Genomic DNA, 27,743 nt, shown 5'->3' on the forward strand with positions numbered 1-27,743 from the left:
TAGCCGGAAAACTCACACGGATGGTTCATGACTCAACTGATCTGGTCATATGACTCAACTTCCGTAGTCGGCTTAGCACAACTGTATAGATTTTTGAGTCAGTTGGCCCAAACTGACCAAAAATTGATTACAACATTTTCATCGGTTATCTTATAATATTTTTGGTGAAAGGAATACCTCCATAGAGCTCCAACTAAATTTGGCCTTGGTAAATAGTTATTTCAGATTTTAAGCTTAAATCTTCCTCAAACGCAGACCGAAGTCTTTTTTTTTGTTATTTATTATTTATTTGAATGCTTTTCATGCAAGTTATAGTTGTTTGCATTGGCACAAGTGCCTTGTTCATTTCAATTTCTGCTGAAGTATATCTCCACATCATTATGTCTATAGGCCTATCATTGTTCCAATAAACTGCGTGTGCCACATGTACGATGTACTATAGCAACAGCCCGGATACTCACTCGACACCCACACATATATGTATCATGTGACAACGACGCCCATAATGTATACATATACATATACACAAAGATACTATTCCCTGGATTAAAAAAGCATTTGACACCGGTGTCGAATTACACAAAGGTCAAATGTCCAGATGTGTAAATGAGAAGAGATAATCATTTCCTGAGCTAGTTATCATGTTATAGGCGAGTGTCAATCACAGCGTGTTGTACAGTCTGAAAGGGGGTGGGGGGGGGGGGGGGGAGGAGAGAATTCTCTGAATGTGTGTGTATAGTTTTGTGTGGAGATATAAATGTGACCGTGAACTATTATCTATAGAATATCACATGTATACATATAAATATAGTTAACAGAAAAGCTCTGTTTTTTTTTTGGTTTGTTTGTTTTTTTTTTTTAATTTTTATTACATCTTTACACTGGAATAATTTTACCATTAACACCTATAGCTTAAATAAATATAGATCTCATGGATCTGGTTATTGTGCGGTGCAATTGCAGGGTTATAGGGTGTTAGCCACAAGAGCAGTTCTGAGACACACTGTATGACTAGTTGTGTTAAACGGTAGATCCAACGGATCTGGGACTATCGGCTGAAAAACAGGTTGGAAACGATGCCGTTGTTAAATTTTTAGAACCTATCTTCATGACGTCAAGGAGAATGTGGTGTGGATGCAATGAATTTTTTCCTGCCTCCGGTGAGAATAAACCTGTAATAATGAACCTAATTTCGGTAAATCGGAGCAGTGAAGAGGTTTGTGTCCGGCAATGTTTGTATCCTGATGAAAGAAATTCTCACATTTTTCACGAATAAAAAAATGAGTCGGGCCGATTTGATCGACTCGGCCACATGCGACCATTTTGTATCATGCAGCCAAGAGTATGCGAACAGACAACAACTGATATTGTATTATAAAAAAAATCATAATTTAAGCGGTATTTTATAAACTAAGTATTGTGCTTTACAATAATGATGCTCCTGGCGGATGCTTATACCCATGCAAATAGGTGAAAACCTTGCGGAGATGCTAAAACACAACATATGCTAAGTTATAAATCGAATGGAGAAGATTTAGGGGAAAGGTCTCATGCACTGCAAGGATTAATTTAATACATTAATGTAAATCCTTTACCCATGTTATGGACATTTGACTGCGTGCAGTTTTGATGTCTCACACCAGAGCGCATGCCAAACACACCAAGACACACCAAGACACACCAAGACATGCATAACCACGATGCCTAGCCTGCAACTATTATAAAGTATTGTCCATTTCTTTTAGAGATTCGCCTATTTTCAGCTTCCTGTAAAATCAGTAATACTCGCTACCATAATTGCTTTTAGCCAGTTATAAGTAACGACATAAGCTCTACACATTGATGTGTTTGAAGTTCACATTAATGCATGGAAAATGAAATTAGAACAATTTTTCTAATTCATACTGGTAAAGTCCAAAAGTCCCGATTCGACGACAAGAACCTATTGCCTCGAGTGACGCCGTAATTATTCCTTGATAAAAAAAAATGGCTATAGTACTGTCTGTGCACAAGTCCATAGGCCAGTGTAACTGAGTCGGTGACGAAAATCTGTCTTTCGTAAATGTGTTATAATATTCAGATTTGCACAAGCAAAACATAGTGCATTAACCAACCAATTTCAATGAATATCCCCATTTCTTCGATCTATTCTGTCGGGAGAGACATTGGGGACCATGTATAGGCAGAGGGTATGTTGAAAACATCCGTGTCCTCCTGATCAACAGGCGACTCAACCAACGCCTCGAGCCGACGTTCCATATACATGCACATGTATAACAAATGCAACACCGGATTTTCAGGAATGTTTCAAGGAAGCTTGGCGCCTCCGTGGCCTGGGTGGGGGTTAGCGCGCTGGCGCAGAGCAATGACACAGGAGCCTCTCATCAATGCGATCGCTCATGATAAATATGTTAAGTACATAAATAACATATGAAGATTTTTGGATGTACCATGCATGTATACTTTCATTTCTTTTTATCTTGTTACCTAATGATGAGCTTTGGGATGTACCATGTACATAATTTCAATTTTGTTAATTGTTATCTTATTACTCATGCTGGTTTCCTCTCCGGGCCGTACGTGGGAAGGTCTGTCAGCAACGTGCAAATGGCCGTGGGTTTTCCCCGGGCTCTGCCCGGTTTCCTCCCACCATAATGCCGGCCGCCGTCGTATAAGTGAAATATTCTTGAGTACGGCGTAAAACACCAATCAAATAAATAAATAAATGTTATCTTATGATGTTTTGGCTGTCCCACGTATATGATTTCAGTTTTGTTTATTGTCGCCTTTTGATGATGCTTTGGATATACTATGTACATAATTTCAGTTTCGTTGTATTTATTTATTTATTTATTTGATTGGTGTTGTACGCCGTACTCAAGAATATTTCACTTATACGACGGCGGCCAGCATTATGGTGGGTGGAAACCGGGCAGAGCCCGGGGGAAACCCACGACCATCCGCAGATTGCTGTCAGACCTTCCCACTTACGGCCGGAGAGGAAGCCAGCATGAGCTGGACTTGAACTCACAGCGACCGCATTGGTGAGAGGCTCCTGGGTCATTACGCTGCGCTAGCGCGCTAACCGACTGAGCCACGGAGGCCCCCCAGTTTCGTTGTATGCTGCTTACACACATATATTAAGATATATTAAGATATAACGTAGATCTGTCTTTGTTCCAGCTCTCGCCCGACGATAAAGTCATGCTCTTAACCAATGAGGTTGCCTGTTTAAATTCAATTCTCGCTATTCGAGTGTGGCTATAAGTCAGGCGGATTCACAGGTACCTGGCAATTGTCGGTGGTTTAGTCTCAACGCTCCGGTTTCCTCCAAAAATCTGATCGTCGTTATATTAACGGAAAATGATTGCTCACGTTAAATAATATCAGTCAAATAAACAAAGTTTGGAACACAATATTTATATATGATGCATAATTTATATGCATTATGATGACGTTTGACGTGGATGATGAATTAACAGGATTTTAACAGGTTTTTTTTAATGTTTGAACGAAAAATTAAACATAAACGCCCATGCGTTTCTCTCTTTTTTTCAGCACCACATTTAAGAGAAAACGGAATGGATAGGGATTTACTTCAACAACGTATTTGAGCTTATTCAGGACAAAATGAAAAGCTGAATAATAGAGCTTCACGATGATACCGTTGAACCTCAATTGGCCATCTCGATTTCACCAAATTGATTATGTAACTGACATACTAACATATATACATGCATAAATGTATATAACGGTTGCCGTGAGTTGAAGTCCAGCTCATGCTATCGGCATCCTCTCCGCTCGTACGTGGGGAAGTCTGTCATCCACATGTGGATGTTCGTAGGCTTCCCCCGTTCTCCCTTCGCTTACCTCCCGCCATAATGCTGGCCAGTATTGTACGAATGAAATATTTTTGAGTGCAGCGTTAAACACCAATGAGATAAATCGCTTTCAGTGACCCCAATTCGGTCTGTTGTGAGAGTCATCCCACTGGTACACCCACGGGAAATAAAAATAAACCAAAAATAAAGAAAATGACAAAATGAACAAAGCAAGAAACAGAAAAAGGATTAATTATTTATTGACTGGGGACGGGAAAATATATGAAATGTAGATACAATTTAAAATGGGCTTTATGACCTTGTTAGTTTAGATCTTAAATACTTCTTTTCATGTCGACTTGAAGAGATACAGCTGTTAAAATGTTGCCAAGCTAAACGACTACGCCCTACATTTACATGCATTACTATCCGTGCCGGCCTTTCACAAGTAAATGTACACATATGTCTGACGATCTCCTGTACGCTACAAGACAGCTACAATATTTCATTTTATGTTGATCGTGCATCTTGGTTTGTAAGATGTGCCTTATCCAAAAACCCATCAAGCTTCATAGAAATACATATAATCTGTTCAAGGAAGAGCCTTCTTTTAAAACAAAAAGGCTTGTGTTATGTCATGTATCATTACCACATGTGACCCATTTATAACCGCCGTGAGTGTGTTTACACAGGATTTAGTGACGAATAGACATGAATATTCAGAAGAAAATACGCCCTCTGGTGGTTGAAATGGGTAGGGGGCCCAACGTTTTGTCACTGTGGGCAGTGTGGCTTGCTGGCCTCCAGTCACGTGCCTGCAGTGTGACAGCCCGCTTTGACACATAGGGGACAGGTTCCGTAAGAACCTAGTTTCTGATCACATAAATGTTGTTTTTATTGCAGTTAACATTTCGAACCTTCAGACTGGGAAGCGAGGTGTACAAGTTGTAAAGTATCAGGAGAGAGCTGTCCAGTCGTACAGAGTCAACTGGTCCAATTGTTCAATTCATCTGGTTGTACAGAGTGAACTGTCTTTTCAGAATAACATGCACCTAGGCTAACGATTCACGAGTGCTTTTTTTTTATGATTCACTCAATTTTCTGTGCTTTTAGTCTTCTAACATTTACAAGATATATTTGTCTCTTACGATTTTGAACCAGTGCAACAACATCAACAAGACAACATCTGACAAGGTCGTATGAAAATCTTGACCTAGTGGTTGAACTTCTGTTTTCTGTTAATATCTGGAATACCAATTATGTCTTCACCTATCAATAAAGTTGAAGTTTGAAAATCTGCAAAACAGAATTTGTAACCAAAAAAACTATTTTTTATTTATTAATTTCTTTAGTATACCGATTGAACTGAAACAGGACAATAAAGCCAAGTTAGATATGGCTAGCTTTTGATATTTAGTGTACCATATATTTTTATGAGGAAATACTGACATGTAAGAATATTATTATGCTATATTATCAAAAGTATTACTAAAACTTATCTAGGGGCCTCCATGGCTCAGTTGGTTACTATGCTAGCACAGCGTAATGACCCAGGGGTCTCTCATCAATGCGGTCGCCGTGAGTTCAAGTCCAGCTCATGCTGGCTTCCCCTCCAGCTGTATGTGAGAAGGCCTCTCAGCAACCTGTGGATGGTCGTGGGTTTCCTGTGGGCTGTTTCCGGTTTCCTCCCACCATAATGCTGGCCGTTGTCGTATAAGTGAAGTATTCTTGAGTATGGCATAAAACACCAATCAAATAAATAAATATAAAACTTACTCTTCTATTGCATTTTCATACATCAAAGGCATTACCTCTGAGCTAATCCGGGTGCTCTCAAATAGAGGTGTGTTTGGGGTTGTAGCTCTAGTTCTCAACGGAAATGCTACTTTCTGGGAATTGGGGGAACTGAGCCCTCCTCACACCTCTATTCAATCACGCCATCCTCAACACATATCCAGTAGAAATCATTGAAACCTGTTGCTTCATTACTCACTCATGTCACTGTCAGGACAACAGCTGGCACACTCCTTTTAAATAAATCTCTGAGGATGTCTTCGTATTGAGTGAAAGATATGTGTATGTGTGCTCTCTTAACAGAAATTTTATATATAACTTTAATATTACATTCACAATAAAATTTGACAGTTGAGGAAGGAAAGCATTTATACAGAAAGTTTAAACAATCTTTTAAAAAGTCGATATATAAAATTGTAGTACAACTAGCAGACAGTTATTATGTGAAGGGACATTTTAGAATGTTGACACTCAGATTTTGCAGTACAAATACTACCTATGAATAGAGTAAATGTGTTATGCAGTATGACACATTTAATCATGGATTTTCTATTTTTTTTTTTGATTGTTATTTTATGAATTCAGTTTTGCAGATTTTTAAATTTCAGTTGATGTACTTTTATTGATATCTGAAAATTTGTATTCCAGATATTAACATTGAATGATAGCTGTACATTCAGGTCAGGATTTCATTTATTTATTTATTCTCTGGCCATACAAATGAAGGCCTGCGAACAACCTGCAGATGGTAATGGGTTTCCCTTGGGCTCTGCCTAGTTTCCTATCACCATAATGCTAGCTGCTGCCGTATAAGTTAAGTATTCTCGAGTACAGCGTAAAACATCAATCAAATAAATAAAACCACTGAAAATCATGTAATATATTGATATTCTATGTCCACCGATGCAGAATTAATGCCTTGATCAAGATTGAAGCATTATTGACTATTATATGTCACCTACCCCAGTTCACATATGTAATAATTCCATCGTATGATATGGTCTGCGCCTGTCTTCTGTATAAACAGTAAATCTTTGGTTCATTCAGAGTCATACATAATACTTTAACATTGGCACTACCTTGCTTGGCAGTCAGCCTGAGAGGAACAGGCCAAGTACTGGCCGGCCGAGTTATGGTGCCTTTGGCATGGTGTTCCATTGAGGCAGCACAATATAAATATGTTGACATTGGGTCTGGCCTTTTACAAGGACACTATATGTATGATCTGAAATTCTTCAATGAAACAAACGAATGGTCTGCAGGTAACAGTAAATTACCTTTTACATTTACCTGTAGGCCTACATGTAGTGTCACCTGGCTTGTAATACATCTGAATATGTTACTAACTGCAGTGCAGTATATATAGTTCACATTAAAACTTTTGAAATACTGTTTTTCTTGTGACCACTTGCCTGCCACAAATATGATGTTTGTGAGAAAGTTCAAGAATAACCAGGAGCCACTTTTGTTTGGAACTGTTGAGGAGCCTGTCAGGGCCAGAACAGTTGAGATCCTGTCAGGGTTGGAACAGCTGCGAGATCAGTCAGGGTCTGAACCATTGAAGGGTCAGTCAGGGTATGAACAGTTGATGGGTCAGTAAGGCTTTGAACAGTTGAGGGGCCCGTCCGGGTATGTCTGAACAGTTGAGGATCCAGTCAGGGTTGAAACAGCTGCGAGATCAGTCAGGGTCTGAACCATTGAAGGGTCAGTCAGGGTCTGAACAGTTGAGGGGTTAGTCAAGGGGCCAGTCAGGATTTGCACAGTTGAGGAAACAGTGAGGGTCCACTCAGGCTTTGAACAGCCTGTCAGGGTCTGGGCAGGTTAGGAGCAAGTCAGCGTCTGAACATTTGAGGGTCAGTCAGGGTCTGAACATTTGAGGGTCAGTCAGGGTCTGAAACAGTTGAGGGGTCAGTCAGGGTATTTCTGAACAGTTGATGTGAAAGTCAGGGCCAGAGCAGTTGAGGAGTCAGTTAGGACCAGAACAGTTGAGGAGTCAGTCAGGGCCAGAACAGTTGAGGATCCAGTCAGTACCAGAACAGTAGAGGGGTCAGTCAGTGCCAGAACATTTAAGAAGTCTTTCAGTGGCAGAACAGTTGGTAGCTTCGTGTATATGTATTGTATGATTTAACAAGAGGGAGATAGTGCAGAGATCAGGCTAAACCTATGGAATAGCTTTTAAAACCCTTCCAAATCAGTTACATGTATAGTTCTGTTTTCATTTCTTTTCTTTTTTCAGACTACCTGAGCATTGTTTTGATGTGGATGTACAAGAGAAAAACAAGAAAGTCCATGCCTTATGGTGTACTTATAAACTATCTTTTGAAACAGCATGGATCTTAGATTTTGTCAGAACAACACAATTGCCATTATTTCAATGAACAGAGGAGAGAATAAATTGAATGTGGAGTTTCTTAATCAGCTGAACAATGCTTTGGATCAAATTGAAAGGTGAGGTTTAGAAATGATATGAACTTTAACTTAATACAGCAGAACTCATGACTGCATATACATGTAAAAGTGATAAGATTTTTTTATTGTACATGTATGTTACATCCCTTATTTTATTTTTCCCCTCATTGTATTTTAACATCCCTGATTGTATTTTTACATCCCTGATTGTGTCTTCTTTCCCGAATTGTGTTTTCTTTTTCTGATTGTGTTTTTCTTTCCCTGATTGTATTTTACAGCCCTCATTGTATTTTCTTTCCCTCATATTTTACATCCCTCATATTTTAAACCTGTTTGTACTTTGCACTCCTGATTGTATTTTGCACCCATGATTGTATTGTGCACCGAAAATTGTATTTTACACTTCAAATTGTATTTTACACCCTGCTTCTATTTCACAAATGTAAAACATGATACCCAGACAAATATAAGCGTGTATATTTTCTTGACAGATGAGCCTGTGAAATTTTAAATATGAAATCTGTTTGTAATTGTTTCAGAAACCCTAGTATTCAAGTTGTAATCACGACAGGAAAGGGTCGATTCTACAGTAATGGAATAGATTTGAGTTTCTATGGCACAAACCCAGATAAATATCCGGAATTTGGCAAGATTCTGGTAGCTACATTAAAGCGCTTGCTGGTTTTTCCTATTCTCACCATTGCAGCAATTAATGGTAAGCCTGATAACTATTAATAATAGAAAAAAATTCTGAGAATTACAGAGATTTTGAGTATCAACACACAGCCAATATTTGGAGTTAACACACAGATTGATGCATGTACCAATACACAGATTGTGCGTATTTACACACTGATTTTGAGTACCATCACACAAATTTTTCTTACAAGCACACAGCACATTGGTTTTGAGTACCAACCTACAGATTTTGAAGATATAGGATACAGGCCCTTGACACATGACACCACATATAGAGTACTGGTCCTTGACCCATGACATCACACATACGATACATGCCCTTGATACATGACACCACATATACGACACCACATATATGACCCATATACGACCCATAACGCCATATATACGATACAGGCCCTTGACACACGACGCCAAATATACGATACTGGTCCTTGACCCATGACGTCACACATACGATACATGCCCTTGATACATGACACCACATATACGATACAGACCTTTGATACATGACACCACATATACAGTACAGACCCTTGACACATAACGCCACATATACAATACAGGCCCTTAACACATAACGCCACATATACAATACAGGCCCTTGACACATGATGCCACATATACAATACAGGCCCTTGATACATGACTTCACATATTCGATGCAGGCCCTTGACACATAACGCCACATATACGATACTGGCTCTTGACACATGACGTCACACATACTGTACTGGCCCTTGACCCATGACGTCACATATACGATACAGGCCCTTGACCCATGATGCCAAATATACAATACAGGCCCTTGACACATGACGCCACATATACAGTACAGGCCCTTGACCCATGACGCCACATATACGATACTGGCCTTAGACACATGACACCACGAATAAGACGCAGGCTAGAGGGTTGTGTCCAGACTGTGTTGGTGATTACATCAGGCAGTCCAATTTCCTCCACCCATAAGTCTCTCTGCTGTCAAGTTGAAAACTCTGGAGGAAAATGTTTAATATTAATCAAATAAATACTCTAGTAAATATATATGTTTTTTATTATTAGACCTATATGCTTCAAGTTAAACTCTACAGATTGACCCTGTTAGCAGGATGAAGGAGTACATCACTATGTTGTTATATCTTCTTGCAAATACCCTTGGGGAATTCTGTTAGATATGTGGAAATGATGTGCTTCACAAATGTTGACAGGTCATGCGTTTGCAGGAGGCATGTTGCTGGCCTTAGCTCATGACTTGCGAGTGATGAGGACAGGTCATGGATGGATGAGTTTTAACGAGATTTACCTGAAGATAAGATTTCCACCTGCAATGTTAGACTTGATTAAGTAAGTCAGGTGTTACCTGTAGGTATGTAGGTACTGAATATAACAACAGATGTCACAATATACCACTGTCAAAGTACTCGTCAGTTTTCATCAGGGGTTGATCTAGTTGAAAAGTTCAGCCATATTTTGGTAGTCTGTTTTATTATTTTGATACAGGTAAATATCACAAAAGTATCAAAATTTTATTATTTGGAATCTCAAACTCCTGACCCACAAATTCTTTGATGAGTTTAAAAATGCCCTGAATCAGGTACATACATGGCATGTATACATGTCGTGCACATGTCTGTAGTATAATCGATATTTAAATGTTTCACGGGACTTAATCTGTTACGTAAGCTTCCAAAGGGACACCATCTTCACGAGAATTATAGTGACATCACATATCTGTTTGGTTGACACTATGGTTATTGTGACACCATATCTGGTTCTTATTGTGACATTATATATGTGTCGTTGACACCTGAATTTACAGTGACACCATATCTGTTGGTTAACACTTGGGTTATTTTGACAGCATGTCTGTCTGGTTGACACTCTGGACGTTGTGACGCCAAATCTGTCTGGTTAACTGAATGTACACAGAGTAGCGTACTAAATCTGTGTAGCTGTGAGACTGATGCACACAGAGTAGTGTACCAAATCTGTGTAGCTGTGAGACTGATGCACACAGAGTAGTGTACCAAATCTGTGTAGCTGTGAGACTGATGCACACAGAGTAGTGTACCAAATCTGTGTAGCTGTCAGACTGATGCACACAGAGTAGTGTACTAAATCTGTGTAGCTGTGAGACTGATGCACACAGAGTAGTGTACTAAATCTGTGTAGCTGTCAGACTGATGCACACAGAGTAGTGTACTAAATCTGTGTAGCTGTCAGACTGATGCACACAGAGTAGTGTACCAAATCTGTGTAGCTGTGAGACTGATGCACACAGAGTAGTGTACCAAATCTGTGTAGCTGTGAGACTGATGCACACAGAGTAGTGTACTAAATCTGCGTGGCTGCGAGACTGATGCACACAGAGTAGTGTACTAAATCTGCGTAGCCATGAAACTGATGCACACAGAGTAGTGTACCAAATCTGTGTAGCTGTGAGACTGATGGACACAGAGTAGTGTACTAAATCTGTGTAGCTGTCAGACTGATGCACACAGAGTAGTGTACCAAATCTGTGTAGCCATGAAACTGATGCATACAGAGTAGTGTACTAAATCTGTGTAGCTGTCAGACTGATGCACACAGAGTAGTGTACTAAATCTGTGTAGCTGTCAGACTGATGCACACAGAGTAGTGTACTAAATCTGTGTAACTGTGAAACTGATGCATACAGAGTAGTGTACTAAATCTGTGTAGCTGTCAGACTGATGCACACAGAGTAGTGTACTAAATCTGCGTAGCCATGAAACTGATGCACACAGAGTAGTGTACCAAATCTGTGTAGCTGTCAGACTGATGGACACAGAGTAGTGTACTAAATCTGTGTAGCTGTGAGACTGATGCACACAGAGTAGTATACTAAATCTGTGTAACTGTGAGACTGATGCACACAGAGTAGTGTACTAAATCTGCGTAGCCATGAAACTGATGCACACAGAGTAGTGTACCAAATCTGTGTAGCTGTGAGACTGATGCACACAGAGTAGTGTACCAAATCTGTGTAGCTGTCAGACTGATGGACACAGAGTAGTGTACTAAATCTGTGTAGCTGTGAGACTGATGCACACAGAGTAGTGTACCAAATCTGTGTAGCTGTGAGACTGATGCACACAGAGTAGTGTACCAAATCTGTGTAGCTGTGAGACTGATGCACACAGAGTAGTGTACTAAATCTGTGTAGCTGTGAGACTGATGCACACAGAGTAGTGTACCAAATCTGTGTAGCTGTCAGACTGATGGACACAGAGTAGTGTACTAAATCTGTGTAGCTGTGAGACTGATGCACACAGAGTAGTGTACTAAATCTGCGTAGCCATGAAACTGATGCACACAGAGTAGTGTACTAAATCTGTGTAGCTGTGAGACTGATGCACACAGAGTAGTGTACCAAATCTGTGTAGCTGTGAGACTGATGCATACATAGTAGTGTACTAAATCTGTGTAGCTGTGAGACTGATGCACACAGAGTAGTGTACTAAATCTGCGTAGCCATGAAACTGATGCACACAGAGTAGTGTACTAAATCTGCGTAGCTGTGAGACTGATGCACACAGAGTAGTGTACCAAATCTGTGTAGCTGTGAGACTGATGCATACATAGTAGTGTACCAAATCTGTGTAGCCATGAGACTGATGCATACAGAGTAGTGCACCAAATCTGTGTAGCTGTGAGACTGATGCACACAGAATAGAGTACTGAATCTGCATGCACTTAGCTGTTAGACTTAGGGACAGACTTTTTAGAGCTCACAGAAACATATATATACTGTACATAAAGATGACCCGAATAGAAAATAATGGGAAGTAAGTGTAAGTCATGGTGTTTGTTCTCGAAATTACAGGTGCAAAATTCCCCCAGGTCCGACACGTCTTTCTGCAATCATGTTTGGAAAACGGTTCACAGCTGAGGAGGCATTGATCAGCAAGTTGGTGGACAGGTCTGCTAGTGCCGAGAATCTGCTGGCAGAAAGCATCAGGTTGGGTCAAGAAGTTTGCGGAACAGAGGTGTTTGATCGAGCAATGTTTCAGCATATGAAATCTGATCTTTACAAAAATACTGTTGATGCGCTTGACTTGATGTTAAAACAGCAAACGTCAGGTACATCCCTCAAATCACAACTTTAGTTAGCACAGGAAGATTATACTGTAGATGTGTTTTTAAGATGACTTAGGGATGTTTCAATTCTTCAAACTCTACACATGTTTGTAGTTATGATAGTATCCTATGATGCTGTGGGAAACATTGTTGAATTAATTTAATCTAACCGATGTAATATCTGCACTTGGACTTTCAGCCAGTTGATGATGTTTATCTCTAATATAACCTTATGATAATAAAATTTAAAGTAACCTCTTGATGTTGGACCAGATTCAAGAAGTTAGGCGTATTCAGGATTCAGAGAGAATTCAGACGATTGTGTGGTATAATTATATTTATAATTACTATACATTTATATTTTGTGTATATTTAATCATATTGAACCTCATGTTTGTCTTCCATGTCAAAATCAAAGCCTCTAGAGTAAATCAAAGGAAAAGAAAAAACAACAAAAATGGGGCCAGTATAAGTTTTGAAGTTTGTTGCATGCACTTTTTGTGTTTTTACCTAAGCTCTTTAAAAATGAATTATATGATTAAGGCGTATGTTAAGTATGAATAAATGTGCTAAAACTGACGTTATTTGTTGATAACCTTTGAATGGCATTTCTCGGTGTTGAACCTGTTCTGATAATTATGATTAATGCCTATTTTCTTATATCATCTGGTGACCTTTAACCTAAGAATAGAACAGTTCAGTGTTCTGAGTTTTACATTACATATTTCAGTGTTAATCTGTCATGAATTTGCAGACCAGTTCATGATTCAGGAAATATATTGCTCCAGAATTCTGTTCATTTTTGTAATTATCTTTAATGTTTGCAAATAACTAACATGATTGATGCATTTTACTCCAGTACTTGCATGTAAATTCCATAATGATGGCTGGATCTACAGCCTATCTTTGGGCATATATAAGTAGCTTAATAATGGAGCTACGTGTAACACACCTCTGGGTGTGTCCCAAGTGTCTCCTTTAGTTGTGTGGGGAGGTATAAGCGAAAAATGATGCTCTGTACTACTTTCTCTTCTTTCATGGAAGGATTTCACTACATGGGTCACACCAAGGTTCGAACTTGGGGTCTCAGCAGGAGAAGTCCACTGAGTGAGTGAGTGCTTGGGGTTTAACGTCGTACTGAACAATTTTTCAGTCATGTGACGACGAAGGAATCCTTGGTGTGTATGTAATGTGCCTCCTTGTTAGATGACGGATTTCCACCACCCTTTTATCTACACTGAGACGACTTACCGTAGGCAAGTACCCAAGCCATTATACTGATGCGGGTCAACCAGTCGTTACATTATACCCTTCATGCTTAACGCCAAGTGAGGAAGTTACAACTTCCTGTTTTAAAGTCTTGGGATTAGTCTTGGATCTACCGCTCGCGGCAAGTACGCTATGTAACTATGTAACAAGTACGGATGTAATTATGTGTATGCTACAAGATGCTACAAGATGTCATTACTTGTACAAGTATGCTACAGGATGTAGTTACAGATTTTATTATATTTATCCCTGTGTTGTGGTACATGTTCAATATTTTTTTAAAATTATTATAGATGGACTGACCCTCTGGGCGATACCCTCTTAAAATGGCCAGGGTTATTATTAAGCCATAATTCTGTGCGCCGGCCACAGAGAAAATCGCCAGACCATATCAGCTGAATATTACATGGTATTTTTCATATGTGTGTCGTATGACTTGGTGTCCACATTGGATTTTTATGAAAACCCGTCAAGAATCTTCTCAAGAACTACATAATCTCAGGATTATTTTTTTTAAAGAATCATTCCAGTTAAAGTTGTGCGACCATTTGCGCATTCTAACTTTTGTTGAAGATCTCGTCTTCTATTGGTGTGTTGTTCAGATCTGTGCGTCAAATGTGGAAAAGCTCATCAATAACTAGCCAAAAAGGTTTACGACGGCACTCAAGTTTCCTCCACACATAACTAACCGCTTCGGTGGCCTAGTGGTTAGAGCATCTGTCTCGAAGTTGGGAGGCTCGGGTCATACCAAAGACTTCGAAAATGGTACTTGTTGCCTCGCTTGGCGTTCAGCACTGAGAGGTTAGAGCAAGGAAACATGACTGGTCGGCTTGGTGTCAGTATAATGTGACTGGATGGTGTGTCCTGTCTGGTGTCTTTGGCATGATACTTCAGTGGCTGCACGGACTCGCCCTGCCACAAAAAGACACAATATATGTACACACACCTAATGACTCCTCGTCGTCATATGACTGAAAAATGGCTAAGTTTGACGTTAAACCCCGAGCATTCATTTATTCATTCCACACGTAACACTGGCATGACTTCCAGATTTATTTGTTTAAATAAAGAACTGGACATGATATGTGCTGAGCAACATCAATCAAATAAATAGGATGTAATTTATAATATGTACATGTATGGTTCTGCTACGTGTACATGATGTACATGGAGCAAGGATGCCTTCATGTTCTCCATGGAACCCACTGCCCGCCGTGTTAATTCTCTTCACCTGCTCTCCTAAATGTAAATTCTTCTCACAGATTACCTTCACATTCTCCATGAAACCTGCTCTCCTGAGTGTTAATTCTTCCCATAGATTGCCTTCACGTTCTCCATGAAGCCTGCTGTCCTAAGTGTTAATTCTTCCTAAAGACATTGCCTTCACATTCTCCATGAAACCTGCTCTCCTGAGTGTTAATTCTTCCCACAGTTTGCCTTCACGTTCTCCATGAAGCCTGCTGTCCTAAGTGTTAATTCTTCCTAAAGACATTGCCTTCACATTCTCCATAAAACCTGCTCTCCTGAGTGTTAATTCTTCCCACAGATTGCCTTCACGTTCTCCATGAAGCCTGCTCTCCTAAGTATTAATTCTTCCTAAAGACATTGCCTTCACATTCTCCATGAAACCTGATCTCCTGAGTGTTAATTCTTCCCACATATTACCTTCACGTTCTCCATGAAACCTGCTCTCCTGAGTGTTAATTCTTCCTAAAGACCTTGCCTTCACATTCTCCATGAAACCTGATCTCCTGAGTATTAATTCTTCCCACATATTACCTTCACGTTCTCCATGAAACCTGCTCTCCTAAGTGTTAATTCTTCCTAAAGACCTTGCCTTCACATTCTCCATGAAACCTGATCTCCTGAGTGTTGATTCTTCCCACATATTACCTTCATGTTCTCCACGAAGCCTGCTCTCCTAAGTGTTAATTCTTCCTAAAGACCTTGCCTTCACATTCTCCATGAAACCTGATCTCCTGAGTGTTAATTCTTCCCACATATTACCTTCACGTTCTCCATGAAACCTGATCTCCTGAGTGTTAATTCAGGGGCCTTCACATTCTATATGAAACATGCTCGATCTCCTCTGTTAATTCTTCCCACAGATTGCCCTCAAGTTATTCATACAAACAACTGCCCTCAGCCTTAATTATTCCCACCTGCCTTCTCCTAAGTGTTAATTCTTCCCATAGACTGCCTTCACATTCTATATGAAACATGCTAGATCTCCTCTTAATTCTTCCCACAGATTGCCCTCACGTTATTCATACAAACAACTGCCCTCGGTGTTGATTCTTCCCACAGTCTACCTTAACATTCTCCATGGAGCCCACTGTCCTCATTGTTAATTGTTCCCTCCTATTAATCCCACTTCCCACTGACAGACTTCACATTCTCCATTAAACCCGCTCTCCTCAGTGTGCATTATTTCCACGGACATGACAGACTGCCTTCACCTTTGGCATGAGGCCCGCTGCTCTCAGTGTTAATTTTCCCCACAGACTTCATAATCTCCATTAAACCCGCTGCCCTCAGTCTTATGTCTTTCCACAGAGTGCCTTCACATTCTCCATTGCAACAATTGTCCACGGTGGTAATTCTTCCCACAGGCTGCCTTCACGTTTTCCACGAACCCCCCTGTCTACAGTGTTAATTCTTCCCACAGACTGTCTATTTACGTTCTCTATGCAAACAACTATCCTCAGCGTTAATTCTTCCGATGGGCTGTCTTCACGTTCTCTGTGCAAACAACTATCCTTAGTGTTATTTCTTCCCACACACTGTCTTCACGTTCTCCATGTAAACAATTACTGTTCTCAGTGTTAATTCTCCCCACAGACTGTCTTCACGTCCTGTGTGCAAACAACTGTCTTCGGTGTTAATTATCCCCGCAGACTGTCTTCACATTCTCTATGCAAACAGGTATCCTCAGTGTTAATTCTTCCCACAGATTGTCTTCACGTCCTCTGTGCAGACAACTGCCCTCGGTGTTAATTCTGCCCACAGACTGTCTTCACGTCCTGTGTGCAAACAACTGTCTTTGGTGTTAATTATCCCCGCAGACTGTCTTCACATTCTCTATGCAAACAGGTATCCTCAGTGTTAATTCTTCCCACAGATTGTCTTCACGTACTCTGTGCAGACAACTGTCCTCGGTGTTAATTCTTCCCACACACTGTCTTCACGTCCTCTGTGCAAACAACTCTCCTCGGTGTTAATTCTTCCCACAGACTCTCTTCACGTTCTCTGTGTCTTTATGTGGAATTTGTTTCGGCTGCTCCAAGTTCTCCTTCTATTAAAACTTTATGCGTTGTGATTATATAAGATCCGGACATAAGTCCAAGTACATCAATCAGACTGACGCTATACACTGTTACTTACTGTGCACCAATCAAAGTTTCGACATCATGTGAATCGATCAATCAGAACATGTGATTGGTGAAAACCTGCAGTGATCAGTTCTTCTCAGCATGTTGTCAAATGTTAAATATACCGGTATTCACTTGCCAAGATTCTAAATACTTAATAAAAACAAAACGATGCAATGTTAGTTTGAGATAGCTTTATATTTACAGAGGCTATGTTAAGTATGTTAAGTATCGGTACTTAAAACGAAGATCTTTCAGATGGTGTAGTGGCTGGTCTGGCTTCATGCCGTCTTTGCATTCGGGTCACTTGTAATATAGCTCGACTGTCATTGCCTTCTCTCTCGGCCATCAACCGCTTCGATATGGCCTTAACATTCTCCCCCACATTCTCCTGAATGTTCCATGTTTGTTTGGCCGTTAATTCGTTTTTTCTCCTGAATGTTCCATGTTTGTTTGGCCTTTAATTCGTTTTTTCTTTATGAGACCTGCAATGTGTTGACAGGACAGTGTTCACTGATTTGATTTTATAACTCTCTTGTTTTAATATAAGGTTGTACATTTATGAGTAAAATACCTGGAATAAATTAAAAAGATTTTTTTAGATAAAGTGTGTGTAAATACAGGTACAGTCAAATAAATAGATATAGCTATTAATCAGTTCTGTGTATTTGCTCGTAATATGTTCTATGCAGCCCATGTCATACAACTCACACACCGGTCTTTGTACGCGCAATTATTATCTAAGCGGGCGATGGGCAAGACATGATTCCATGCCCAGCAGTCAACGTCTAAAGGCGTTGGATACTCTAAAGCAAACATTGTCTGCAGGAGTTCGTAACGGCTGCTGTCACAGAGGGTGATGAACAATGTTTGAATAACGAACGCAGTTGTTCAAAATAATCATAATTAGTTGGTTACAGAGGTGTACATGAGACAGATTGGCGTGCTATATTTCCGATTTTTTTCTTATCAGATATGCATATGTGATTTATACAAATGCCATCAAATAGTTATTTTCACATCTGCTTTGTTACAAGTCTTTGGTCTGCTTCGGCGTGTTTCGGCCTGTCTCGTCGAGCTTTATGGCCCTCGGCTTCGCCTTGGGCTATTACGACCAGCGTTATGCCTGTGCGACAGACCTAGGGCCTATAGCAAAGCCGATATTAAAACAACCATTTAATAGCGTATTCAAAACAGGTCGCTTGTGTTAGGGAAAGTGTGATGGTTGTCGTGGTTTATAATGAAGCAATATGTTATTTTAGCAGAAGTATTCTGCATCATGTAGGTCTTTTAAGAGCAATGCAAATAGCACATAAGGCGTGGAATTATATGCAATATATGTGCACTTTGAAATGTGAGTGAGGCTTTCATACCACGCTGATGATTAACAGCACCAACTTTCATGGTGGTCCCAAATCACTACCCGTTACATCCACGGATGACCCGACTCAAGACCCGCCTTACAATCTCTAGCATTCGTCCCTGAAGATCATCAAGTGCACATATAACTTCATGGGCAAACTAGCTTTAATCAATAATAAGACAATAAGATCCAGCAAACAATTTTATGTTCTCAAGAATAAATTGGCTCACAGGTTTTCTAGTTTAAACTGCACGCGCGAAAATGAAAATATAGTGAACGTTTTAGCTAGTATTTTATGAAAGCACTTCACATTTCAAGATTAGTATTGTCTGGTCGAAACAAATATAAGTGTGTATTGAATCAGAGCCATTCAGACTCCTTCATTTCAGTCTAACTTAAATGCATTTGCCTCAATACAGTCTAACTGACAGATAAATGATACAGATTTGAATGAAATACCCTAAAATATAATAGGATGCTAATTCTTCGGTTTGACTTATCCTTAACAGGAGCCCAGCAATACTCCACACGGGGCTGGGACAGTGTGTCTATGTTAACATCAGACGAAATCAGTTTCATAGGTAAATCAATGTACAACTGCTTGCATGATGCTAACTAATTATTTATACATTATCAGCACTTATTTAATCCCTTCAAGTTGTCTATAGCATTTCATTTGCTACCGACAAAAACATTTTACACCAGTAACATCTGGTATATTCGAACCAGAGGAAAGTATATTTTGCTGTTAGTAATCAAAATAGAACGTTTCTTAGCCTATTTTGACGGCTTGGTCATAGCTAAGAATTAAAATCCAGATCATAGTGTGTATGCTGCAAAATTCACTTGGACAGGAAAGATTCCTTACTTTTTTTTCTTTCGCAGAATGACCCAAAATAGGCTAGAGGGTAGCTTTATCCATTAGTTGAGTGAGTGAATGAGTCCTTGAGGTTTAACGTCGTACCTCACACTTTTTCATTCATATGACTACGAAGGAAATCATTAGAGTGCAAGTAATGTGCCTCCTTATTGCAGGACGGATTTCCACCGCCCTGTTATCTTGTGCTGCTTCACTGAGGCGCCTTACCGAATTACACTGATAACCAGTCGTTCCACTATCCTCTTCATGTTGAACGCCAAGTGAGGAAGTTACAACTTTCTCTTTTAAGGTCTTAGGTGTGACTCGATCCAGGATTGACCCTGGATCTACCGCTCCATAACCGGATGCTCTACCAAATGCGCTATGGGGGCCGGTCCGTTACGTGAAGAATATTACATATAGGCTAAGCCTATATAGTACAGCACCATATCACTTTTTGTTGATATGCTGATTGACGGTGACATAAATTGTAAACATTGTGCGGATCCAGTCTAATCCAAAACAAGGCTATATAGCAGTATGGCGTGTTACAGATCGGGAGCGCCGTGTAGCACGCCCAGAACTACTAGCAGTATACAGGAATCTGCGGTGAATAACTATACCTTGAAGGCATAGCTTTGTATAAAACAGGCGTTTATTCATCGGTAGGCCCTTATTTTTTTATAATGCTGTCTCCTTTTGTAATGCTGATTTAAGCAAGAAGCCGTATTTATATATTTACGCTGGCACGCTAACCACCTCGACCGTGAAGACTCCGATCCCTGTCTTAACAATTAAGTTACCCGCCCATTCTCGTTAGCTCTCCATCCATCATCATATACAAAAAAGCCTACTGCACATTGTAGTCCTAGGCCTTTAAACAGCCTTGAGATGGTGGTTGTGATGGTATATTCTTAGGCACCATAGTCCTAACAGAACTTCGCCACGATAGGGCTGGAAAATTGCCAATGTGGCGTTAAGCCATAATCATTCATTCCTAACGACACTAAGCGGCACTCAAATAATAAATGGTAGAAATACATGTATGTAAACCCGCACTCAAGGGGAGATAATCTCCTTGCAACAAATGTATTAGTGTATAAGTTACGCCCCCCTAAACTGTGCTCTATATTTGAAGGTACGTCTTATACACAAAAAGTTGTGCTGTACACACAATGGCAACTATTCAAACGGAATTTCTTGTGAATGAGACAGTTGCACTCTTGCGCATGACAGCCGGAGATAACAGATTTAACCACAGTTTTCTAAAAGAGTACAACAAAGCCCTTGACAACATCGAAAGGTAGGTAGCCTACCCGCCGTGTTCATTTTCCCCACATGACTGGTTGACATGCTGTACCATTGACCCATATCCTGACACTGCTGCGTGCACATGCGCAGGGCGGGATATTTGAACTTTAACGAGGGGAAAACTTCCATCCCGTTGCGTATAATGGATGAATGATAGCTTGAGGCAGGTCGGAGATAACATTCCGCTAAGAGTGCTGCCGCCTCTAAATATCATGATGAAGACATCAGGCATGACACCCCACCCAGCCACATTGAACTGACACCAGGCCAATGACAACCGGGCTCTGATTTCCTTGCTATAACCTCTTCCTGCTGAGCCCCAAGTGAGGCAACAACATGTAGTATTTAGTGTCTTCAATTTTTTGGGTACTAGTGATCCGTCCCTGGTTTGATCCCAGGCCAAACCTCATAGAGGTTCTACAACAGGAACACAGAAAAGATGCTTTTCACTTCTGTATACATACAAGTATACTTACCGACTAGAATCGCCTCGGGATTACATGAACTAGATCTATTTCTGTAGAAACAACCAAAACCGTTATAAATTAGAACTCCATAATTAAGGCAAAAAAAACAACAACAAAAAAAAACAAACAAAAAAACAAACAAAACAAAAAAAAAAAACAAAAACAATAAAATGAAGAACGTAGGTCTATCAGATGAAAGACTATTCAAACCTGTCCATGAAAATAATTGACTTTTTTTGTTACAAGTTGTTTTACCTAGTAAAATGCACTCGAATGTTTTATTCTATGGTGGGTTTTTCTGACCACAATGCTACCAATGACGTCACAGAATTACATAAAGTAGATCTATTTCTGTAGAAAGGTTTTTGTTACTTAACATATATTGGGCTGCTACATTGCATCATTCAGAATGCACATACATATAGATCTATGAATATATTCGCTGACTGGACCTTGAAACAAATTATTCCAGGTAAAAAATATAGATTTGACGTAATCGATACCTTCTGGGTCACAACAGACCACCGTGTAATCTGGTCTTTCAACACAATTTTACTCGGTTAGAAAAATTCTAAAAATATAAATCCAACTATTTTCCCGGACAGTTTTTAATGATCTTTCGTCTGATACAGACTTCATTTTAGAGTGGTCTTTGCCTTTGAATGAGTACACAGACATATAGAGATCTTGAAATTTTAGCCTCAGCTGGTAATTAGGCACGCCTCAAATGAATAGCGGTCGCTGTGAGTTCAAGTCCAGCTTATGCTGGCTTCCTCTCCGGCCGTAAGTGGGAAGGTCTGTCAGCAACCTGCGGATGGTCGTGGGTTTCCCCCGGGCTGTGCCCGGTTTCCGCCCACCATAATGCTGGCCGCCGTCGTATAAGTGAAATATTCTTGAGTACGGCGTAAAACACCAGTCAAATAAATAAATAAATAAATAAATAAATCAAATGAATAGAGTTGTCACAGTGTGTTTTCTTGACCTATTTTGCCTACAATTACCACAACGTGTTGTGTTGACCTATTTTGCTTATAGTTACCACAGCGTGTTTTGGTGACCTATTTTGTTTCAATTTCTACATCGCGTTCGTTGAACTAATTACACAGGCTACAGCGTGTTTTGTTGACCTATTTTGCTTACAATTACCACAACGTGTGTGTTGATCTATTTGGCCTACAGTTAGCTCAGGGCGTTTCATTTATTTGCAGGAATCCATCGGTCCAGATCTTGATAACGACAGGTACTGACAAATTTTACAGTAACGGACTCGATCTGCAGTGGATTTCAGAATGGCCAGAAAAGTACTCGAGTTTTCGGCAGCTATTGAAGCAGACTTTTAAGCGGCTTTTAACATTTCCGATGGTTACCGTCGCCGCGATTAATGGTAAGTTATAGGCCTAGTATGGAATTAAGGATGAGAGGGGAGGCGGGTGGGATAGGTGTTGTTGCATGGGACAGGGAAAGTATCGGAAACAGGCTGACGTTTTAAATTGTGTCTTGAATCTTAATTGAAGTCAACAAACCGACAGCACTGAGCCCGTGTTGAGGAACTTAATCTTTTAATCCAAGGAAAATGATTAACTGATTCTATAAATTGTAAGAAATGTAATGTTACCAGTGCGTTTGATCCTCTAAATTGTAAGATGCAATATCGCCAATGCTTTTGATCCTCTAACTTGTATGATGTAATGTCACCAGTGTGTATGATCCCATAGCTACCTGGTAGGTTTATCTAAAACAGCTAATGACATGCACGCATAGTATTACATGCACTTCCTCTTAAAGTATTGAGTGAAGCGGTTACACAAGTAATGTCCACCTCTACAGTTCTCTGTGCTAAACTGTGCGATCCGTACATGTGACGAGTCACATCAATACTAATGCTTCTGAGACAGCCAAACAATTTTTGAACTTGATGACCTTCATAGAAAATACGTCATTGCTCCTGTGAACAAATCTCCTGATAATTATATTTCTCTCCTAGAATTAGTACTACTAGAATTACCATAGCATCAACGTATTTTATAGCGACATATAATCTGAAGGAACTACATGTAATTAAAAAACAGCATTGCTTTCCAAACAAAGGAGTATATTCGTACCATACTGCCACGCTTGTATACCACAACTTTACCGTATTCCAAAAATGCATAAATTCCTGTAGAATGCAACCCTCTTAACGAAAGCACCACAGGATGTGTAGTCAGTGTGGAAAAAGTACTGTTGTGCAACTGTAAAAAACAATCAGGCGTCAGCTGTATGTGGATTCTTAAGAACCCCAATGTCTTCTTGAAGAACAAGACGCTCAAATACGCCTACCATGTAAGGACACCTCTACCAGGAATTTCTCCACTTTGCTGCACTTTGGCTGACCTATTCCTGTTCTCGTATAAATACGCCTACCATGTAAGGGCACCAGGAATTTCTCCACTTTGCTGCACTTTGGCTGACCTATTCCTGTTCTAGTATAAATACGACTATTACCTGTTAAGGAATAATGTTCACCAGACCCGATCTTTCTCATTCACTAAACGGTATGTTGATGATCTGCTAGCTTTACGCAATCCATTTATAGCAAAGGCTGTGAAAGATATGTATCCACCTTCGCTGGATGTAAATTACAACACAGACACACTAGATGGCATATCTTATCTGGTCCTAAATTTATACAAAAATCAAATTTCCTTTCTCGCCGACTGTACTACAAGAAGGATAGTTCAACTTTGACTTTGGTTTATTTATCCGTTTATTTGATGGGTGTTTTAAGTCGTACTCAAGAAATTCCACTTGTGCGACGGCGACCAGAATTATAGTGAGAGGAAACCGGGCAGAGCCCGGAGGAAACCCACGACCATCCGTGGGCGGCTGATAGACCTTCCCGCGTACGGCCGGAGAGAAAGCCAGCATGAGCTGGACTTGAACTCACAGCGACCGTATTGATGGGTGGCTGGCGTGCTTACCCCCTCGGTCACGGATGCCCTCAAGTTCGACTTTTTTCTTACTTCGACAGCAATATACCGAGTCCTGTATATAGCATGTACATATATCGTCTGGTAGCATTTTTGTAGATCATTTGTGCATTGTGATTATGTCAATCGTCACAAGTTATTACTGCAAAAACAAGTGTGTCAAGGTTATTCCATGAAACGCTTTCACTGTAAGTTCCTTATGTTTTACAATGAGCATAATTCTGTTGTATAGAAAATATAGACAGACCGTCTCTGGCGCTTTGCTTCAACTGCGATATATGTTTTATTATCGATAACTTATATACATGGTACACGATTTGAATACTGATTTCACGCATTCGTTTAGAACATACCCGCGTTTTCCAAAATTTATGATTCCGTCCTACAGTGTTAAGAAAATATTTACCGGCTTCCAAAAAGCGTAGAAATATAGAAATGCAGAAATCAACGTTAAAAGTTACGATTTTTGAGACTCAACATTGTTCGATTTTTTTCACCTCTGACATCTGTAGTGTCAAAGGCTCCTGCTTACCTCTCTTACGGCTTGAAATATAAAAAAAACTATTTAACTTCCAATCATGTCTTGTTAACAGGCCACGCTTTCGCTGGAGGCGCGATGATGGCAATGGCGCATGATGTCCGGGTGATGAAGTCAGAACGAGGCTGGATCAGTTTAAATGAGATTCACTTGAAGATGCCTCTTCCTGATTGGATGATAGAACTTGTCAGGTAATTACCAGTTGTATGCATCTTTTTACACCGTGTGTTAATCTCCGGTTAGTCCTTGAGTGCTTTCAGTTCTTTGTTCCAATGTGTTTTTCATAAAACTGTAGCAATGAGACTAGATTAAACACGAAGCTGTTGATAAAACTTTTGGATTGGGATTTAGGGGTTTGCACCAACATGTTGATTGATTCAGGCATTTTAAGGGACATTTGTATACAGGCGTTAACCATGAAGGACATTTCCAGGTCACAGGACCAGTTTCTAAAATCTTATTCAACACAGGCGACCAAAGAGCCAGGAAAGTTTGTGAAAGACCCAAGAAAAGTCTTAGTCATGAAAATTTATAAACAAAGATAAATAATAAAACTGATCCTCTCATCTGAAATATAACCAGTTCTCTCGTGTACACGTTGGGAAAATTGTTGTAATTTTCGTTTTGTGGAATGTCTTACGTTTGTCTGTTGTAACGTCGTTGTCATGATTACCTACGTTTAGACTAATCAGCTGGAAGAAAACCTTCACTAACAGCTAAATCTGTCACAATCAACTCTATTCTTTACCATTGTGATTGTTTTTGCAGGTGCAAAATCCCGTCTGGTCCCGTAGAGCAGTTTCTTTTTGTCTTTGGTAAACGTTTCACCGCTGATGAGGCCGTTAAGGAACGTTTAGTAAACAGGGTTTGTCCAGGGAAGAACCTCATCAAAGAAGCTATGCAACTTGGCTCAGATATCCTCGGGAAACAGACGTTTGACCGGATGTGCCTACAACAGATGAAAGTGAACGTATACCGGAAGGCCGTAGATATGTTAGACCAACCTGTGAATGAGAAGGCCCGCTTGTAGCAGCTTTAACAATATCATGTCTGCAGTGGGTCTTGGGTGTTTTCTGTAAGCTGGTAAACAGCGGCCTGTGTAGATTTACTAACCTAGACGAGTCATGATTTTAAACTTGAAATGATTGCGTATGGTGGACGGGCAGTTGACCTGTAAATAGTCGATCTCATACAACCACGATTATAATGCATTCTTTGATCAATCCTTACATTCTACCTAATTATCTTATTTCCTAATAAGACAGCCCAATGAAGTGGCGCGTATTTTTTTTCTGTATTTTCACATTTTGATATCACCATTTTGAATTTGTCTGGCTCGGACATACACATTAGCTATCCTTTGGTCTTTCTGGAAAAATGTAAAATATTCCACAAGTACAGGTTTGAGAAGATTTAAGAGCTGGAAAGTTCTTATCACCAATAAGCCTATGGAAAATCAGATTAAAACAGTACAAACCTGCTGATATCTCAAGCACTGCTAGCTGGGCAGTGGAAAAAAAGATAATTCACATAAACTATGTAGATGTTCTGTCGAAGCACCGAAACAGGACAATTTGACATGTTCATTTTTACGTCTGTTTACATATATACAGTGCAAGAAAAGCAAGTTCCCCCGAAGACGTTGTTTGATATCTCCCGTGGTATGTACCAGATCGCAGTGAAATTCTGCACACACTATCCCAGTAATCCGATGAACGTGGTATATCAAGGATTAACGTGCAGGTGCAGTTGTGCGCTAATGGGCATGCAAGAACTGAAAGTCGGTCGATTTTGAATATTTCATATAAGGAGTCAACCTGATTTTTCAACCCCGATTCTTTATTTTATCACAGAATTCGATCATTTTTACAGTAATTATTAATATTGTGTGTAGCCACCACGAGATTGTATCACATTTGGACAACGCGCTCGCATTGTGTTGATGAGGCGTGCGATCTGACGTTGGTATGGCTAACCACTCTTCGTGAAGGTGGCGTCTCAAATCGTCAAGAGTGGACTCCATCCCAACTCGACGATAGACTGATTGTATCAACTGATCCCAAAGATGTTCGATGGGGTTTAGATCCGGAAATCACGCGGGCCACTGGATCCGGTCAATGCCTTCAGTTTGGAAGAAGTGATTCACAATCCTTGCACAGTGTGGACGCGTATAGTCGTCCATGAAGACAAATCCATCTCCAACGGTGGCTGCGTAGGGCAAAACATGCTGTCTGAGGACTTGAGCAACGTAGCCAGCAGCGTTCAAGTCTCCCTCAATAGGAACCAGATCGGTCTTGCTTGTCAGACTGATGCCTGCCCAGACCATTACGCTGCCACCACCAAAGGCCGTTACTGGCTGAACGCAGCACTCTGCGTGCTGTTCACCCTTCCGAAGCCACACACATCTCCTAGAGTCAACGTGACGGAGACACACACGCGTTTCGTTGGTGAAAAGAACTTTGCCCCATTGCCGTCTAGTCCATAGAACGTGATTTGTCGCCCACCGCAGACGCGGTATCTTATGACGGCGGAGCAACAAGGCTTTCTTTACCAGCCACCTGGGACGTACTCTGACGGCTTTTAGACGTCTCCTGATTGTTTGGCCACTCAACCGTCTCGCCTCGACACTAGCATGATCTCGAACCTCTGGTGCTGAAATTCAAAATGGATGTTAAGTCACATGACGAGCAAGTTGAATCCGAGTCGAAAATGGCATTGTTTTTTGTCTGTGTGGCACACACACAAACCCTTACACCTGATGTCGTTCTGTTC

General features: G+C 40.3%; 2 protein-coding genes across 3 annotated transcripts; both read left to right on the forward strand.

The window, feature by feature from the left end:
• The first annotated feature begins 4,653 nt into the window (after positions 1 to 4,653).
• On the forward strand, positions 4,654 to 13,427 carry LOC135475325 (uncharacterized). Of its 2 annotated transcripts, XM_064755175.1 has the most exons (5): positions 4,654 to 4,834; positions 7,852 to 8,063; positions 8,564 to 8,739; positions 9,935 to 10,070; positions 12,571 to 13,427. In XM_064755175.1, exons 2-5 carry the CDS (start codon positions 7,945 to 7,947, stop codon positions 12,851 to 12,853), a joined length of 714 nt encoding a protein of 237 aa, XP_064611245.1. In that variant the 5' UTR covers positions 4,654 to 4,834; positions 7,852 to 7,944; the 3' UTR covers positions 12,854 to 13,427. The 2 variants fall into 2 exon arrangements, with proteins under 2 accessions (XP_064611245.1, XP_064611244.1); XM_064755174.1 differs by lacking the exon at positions 4,654 to 4,834 and having other exon boundaries at positions 7,716 to 8,063.
• Positions 13,428 to 20,861: 7,434 nt separating this feature from the next.
• Positions 20,862 to 27,456, forward strand: LOC135475616 (uncharacterized). The gene is made up of 5 exons (XM_064755545.1): positions 20,862 to 20,989; positions 22,673 to 22,848; positions 25,027 to 25,162; positions 25,740 to 25,935; positions 27,055 to 27,456. The coding sequence occupies exons 1-5, from the start codon at positions 20,862 to 20,864 to the stop codon at positions 27,454 to 27,456; spliced, it is 1,038 nt and encodes a 345-aa protein (XP_064611615.1).
• The last annotated feature ends 287 nt before the right edge of the window (positions 27,457 to 27,743 follow it).

Source organism: Liolophura sinensis, chromosome 9 (assembly GCF_032854445.1).
Source record: "Liolophura sinensis isolate JHLJ2023 chromosome 9, CUHK_Ljap_v2, whole genome shotgun sequence".
Taxonomy (NCBI): Eukaryota; Metazoa; Mollusca; class Polyplacophora; order Chitonida; family Chitonidae; genus Liolophura; species Liolophura sinensis.

Coding starts and splice junctions, on each gene's coding strand:
- LOC135475325 (XM_064755175.1), top strand. CDS start 7,945: ATGGATCTTAGATTTTGTCAGAACAACACAATTGCCATTATTTCAATG. Junction 8,740..9,934: donor CACCATTGCAGCAATTAATG/GTAAGCCTGATA, acceptor AAATGTTGACAG/GTCATGCGTTTGCAGGAGGC. Junction 10,071..12,570: donor GCAATGTTAGACTTGATTAA/GTAAGTCAGGTG, acceptor TCGAAATTACAG/GTGCAAAATTCCCCCAGGTC.
- LOC135475616 (XM_064755545.1), top strand. CDS start 20,862: ATGGCAACTATTCAAACGGAATTTCTTGTGAATGAGACAGTTGCACTC. Junction 20,990..22,672: donor GCCCTTGACAACATCGAAAG/GTAGGTAGCCTA, acceptor ATTTATTTGCAG/GAATCCATCGGTCCAGATCT. Junction 25,163..25,739: donor TGGATGATAGAACTTGTCAG/GTAATTACCAGT, acceptor TTGTTTTTGCAG/GTGCAAAATCCCGTCTGGTC.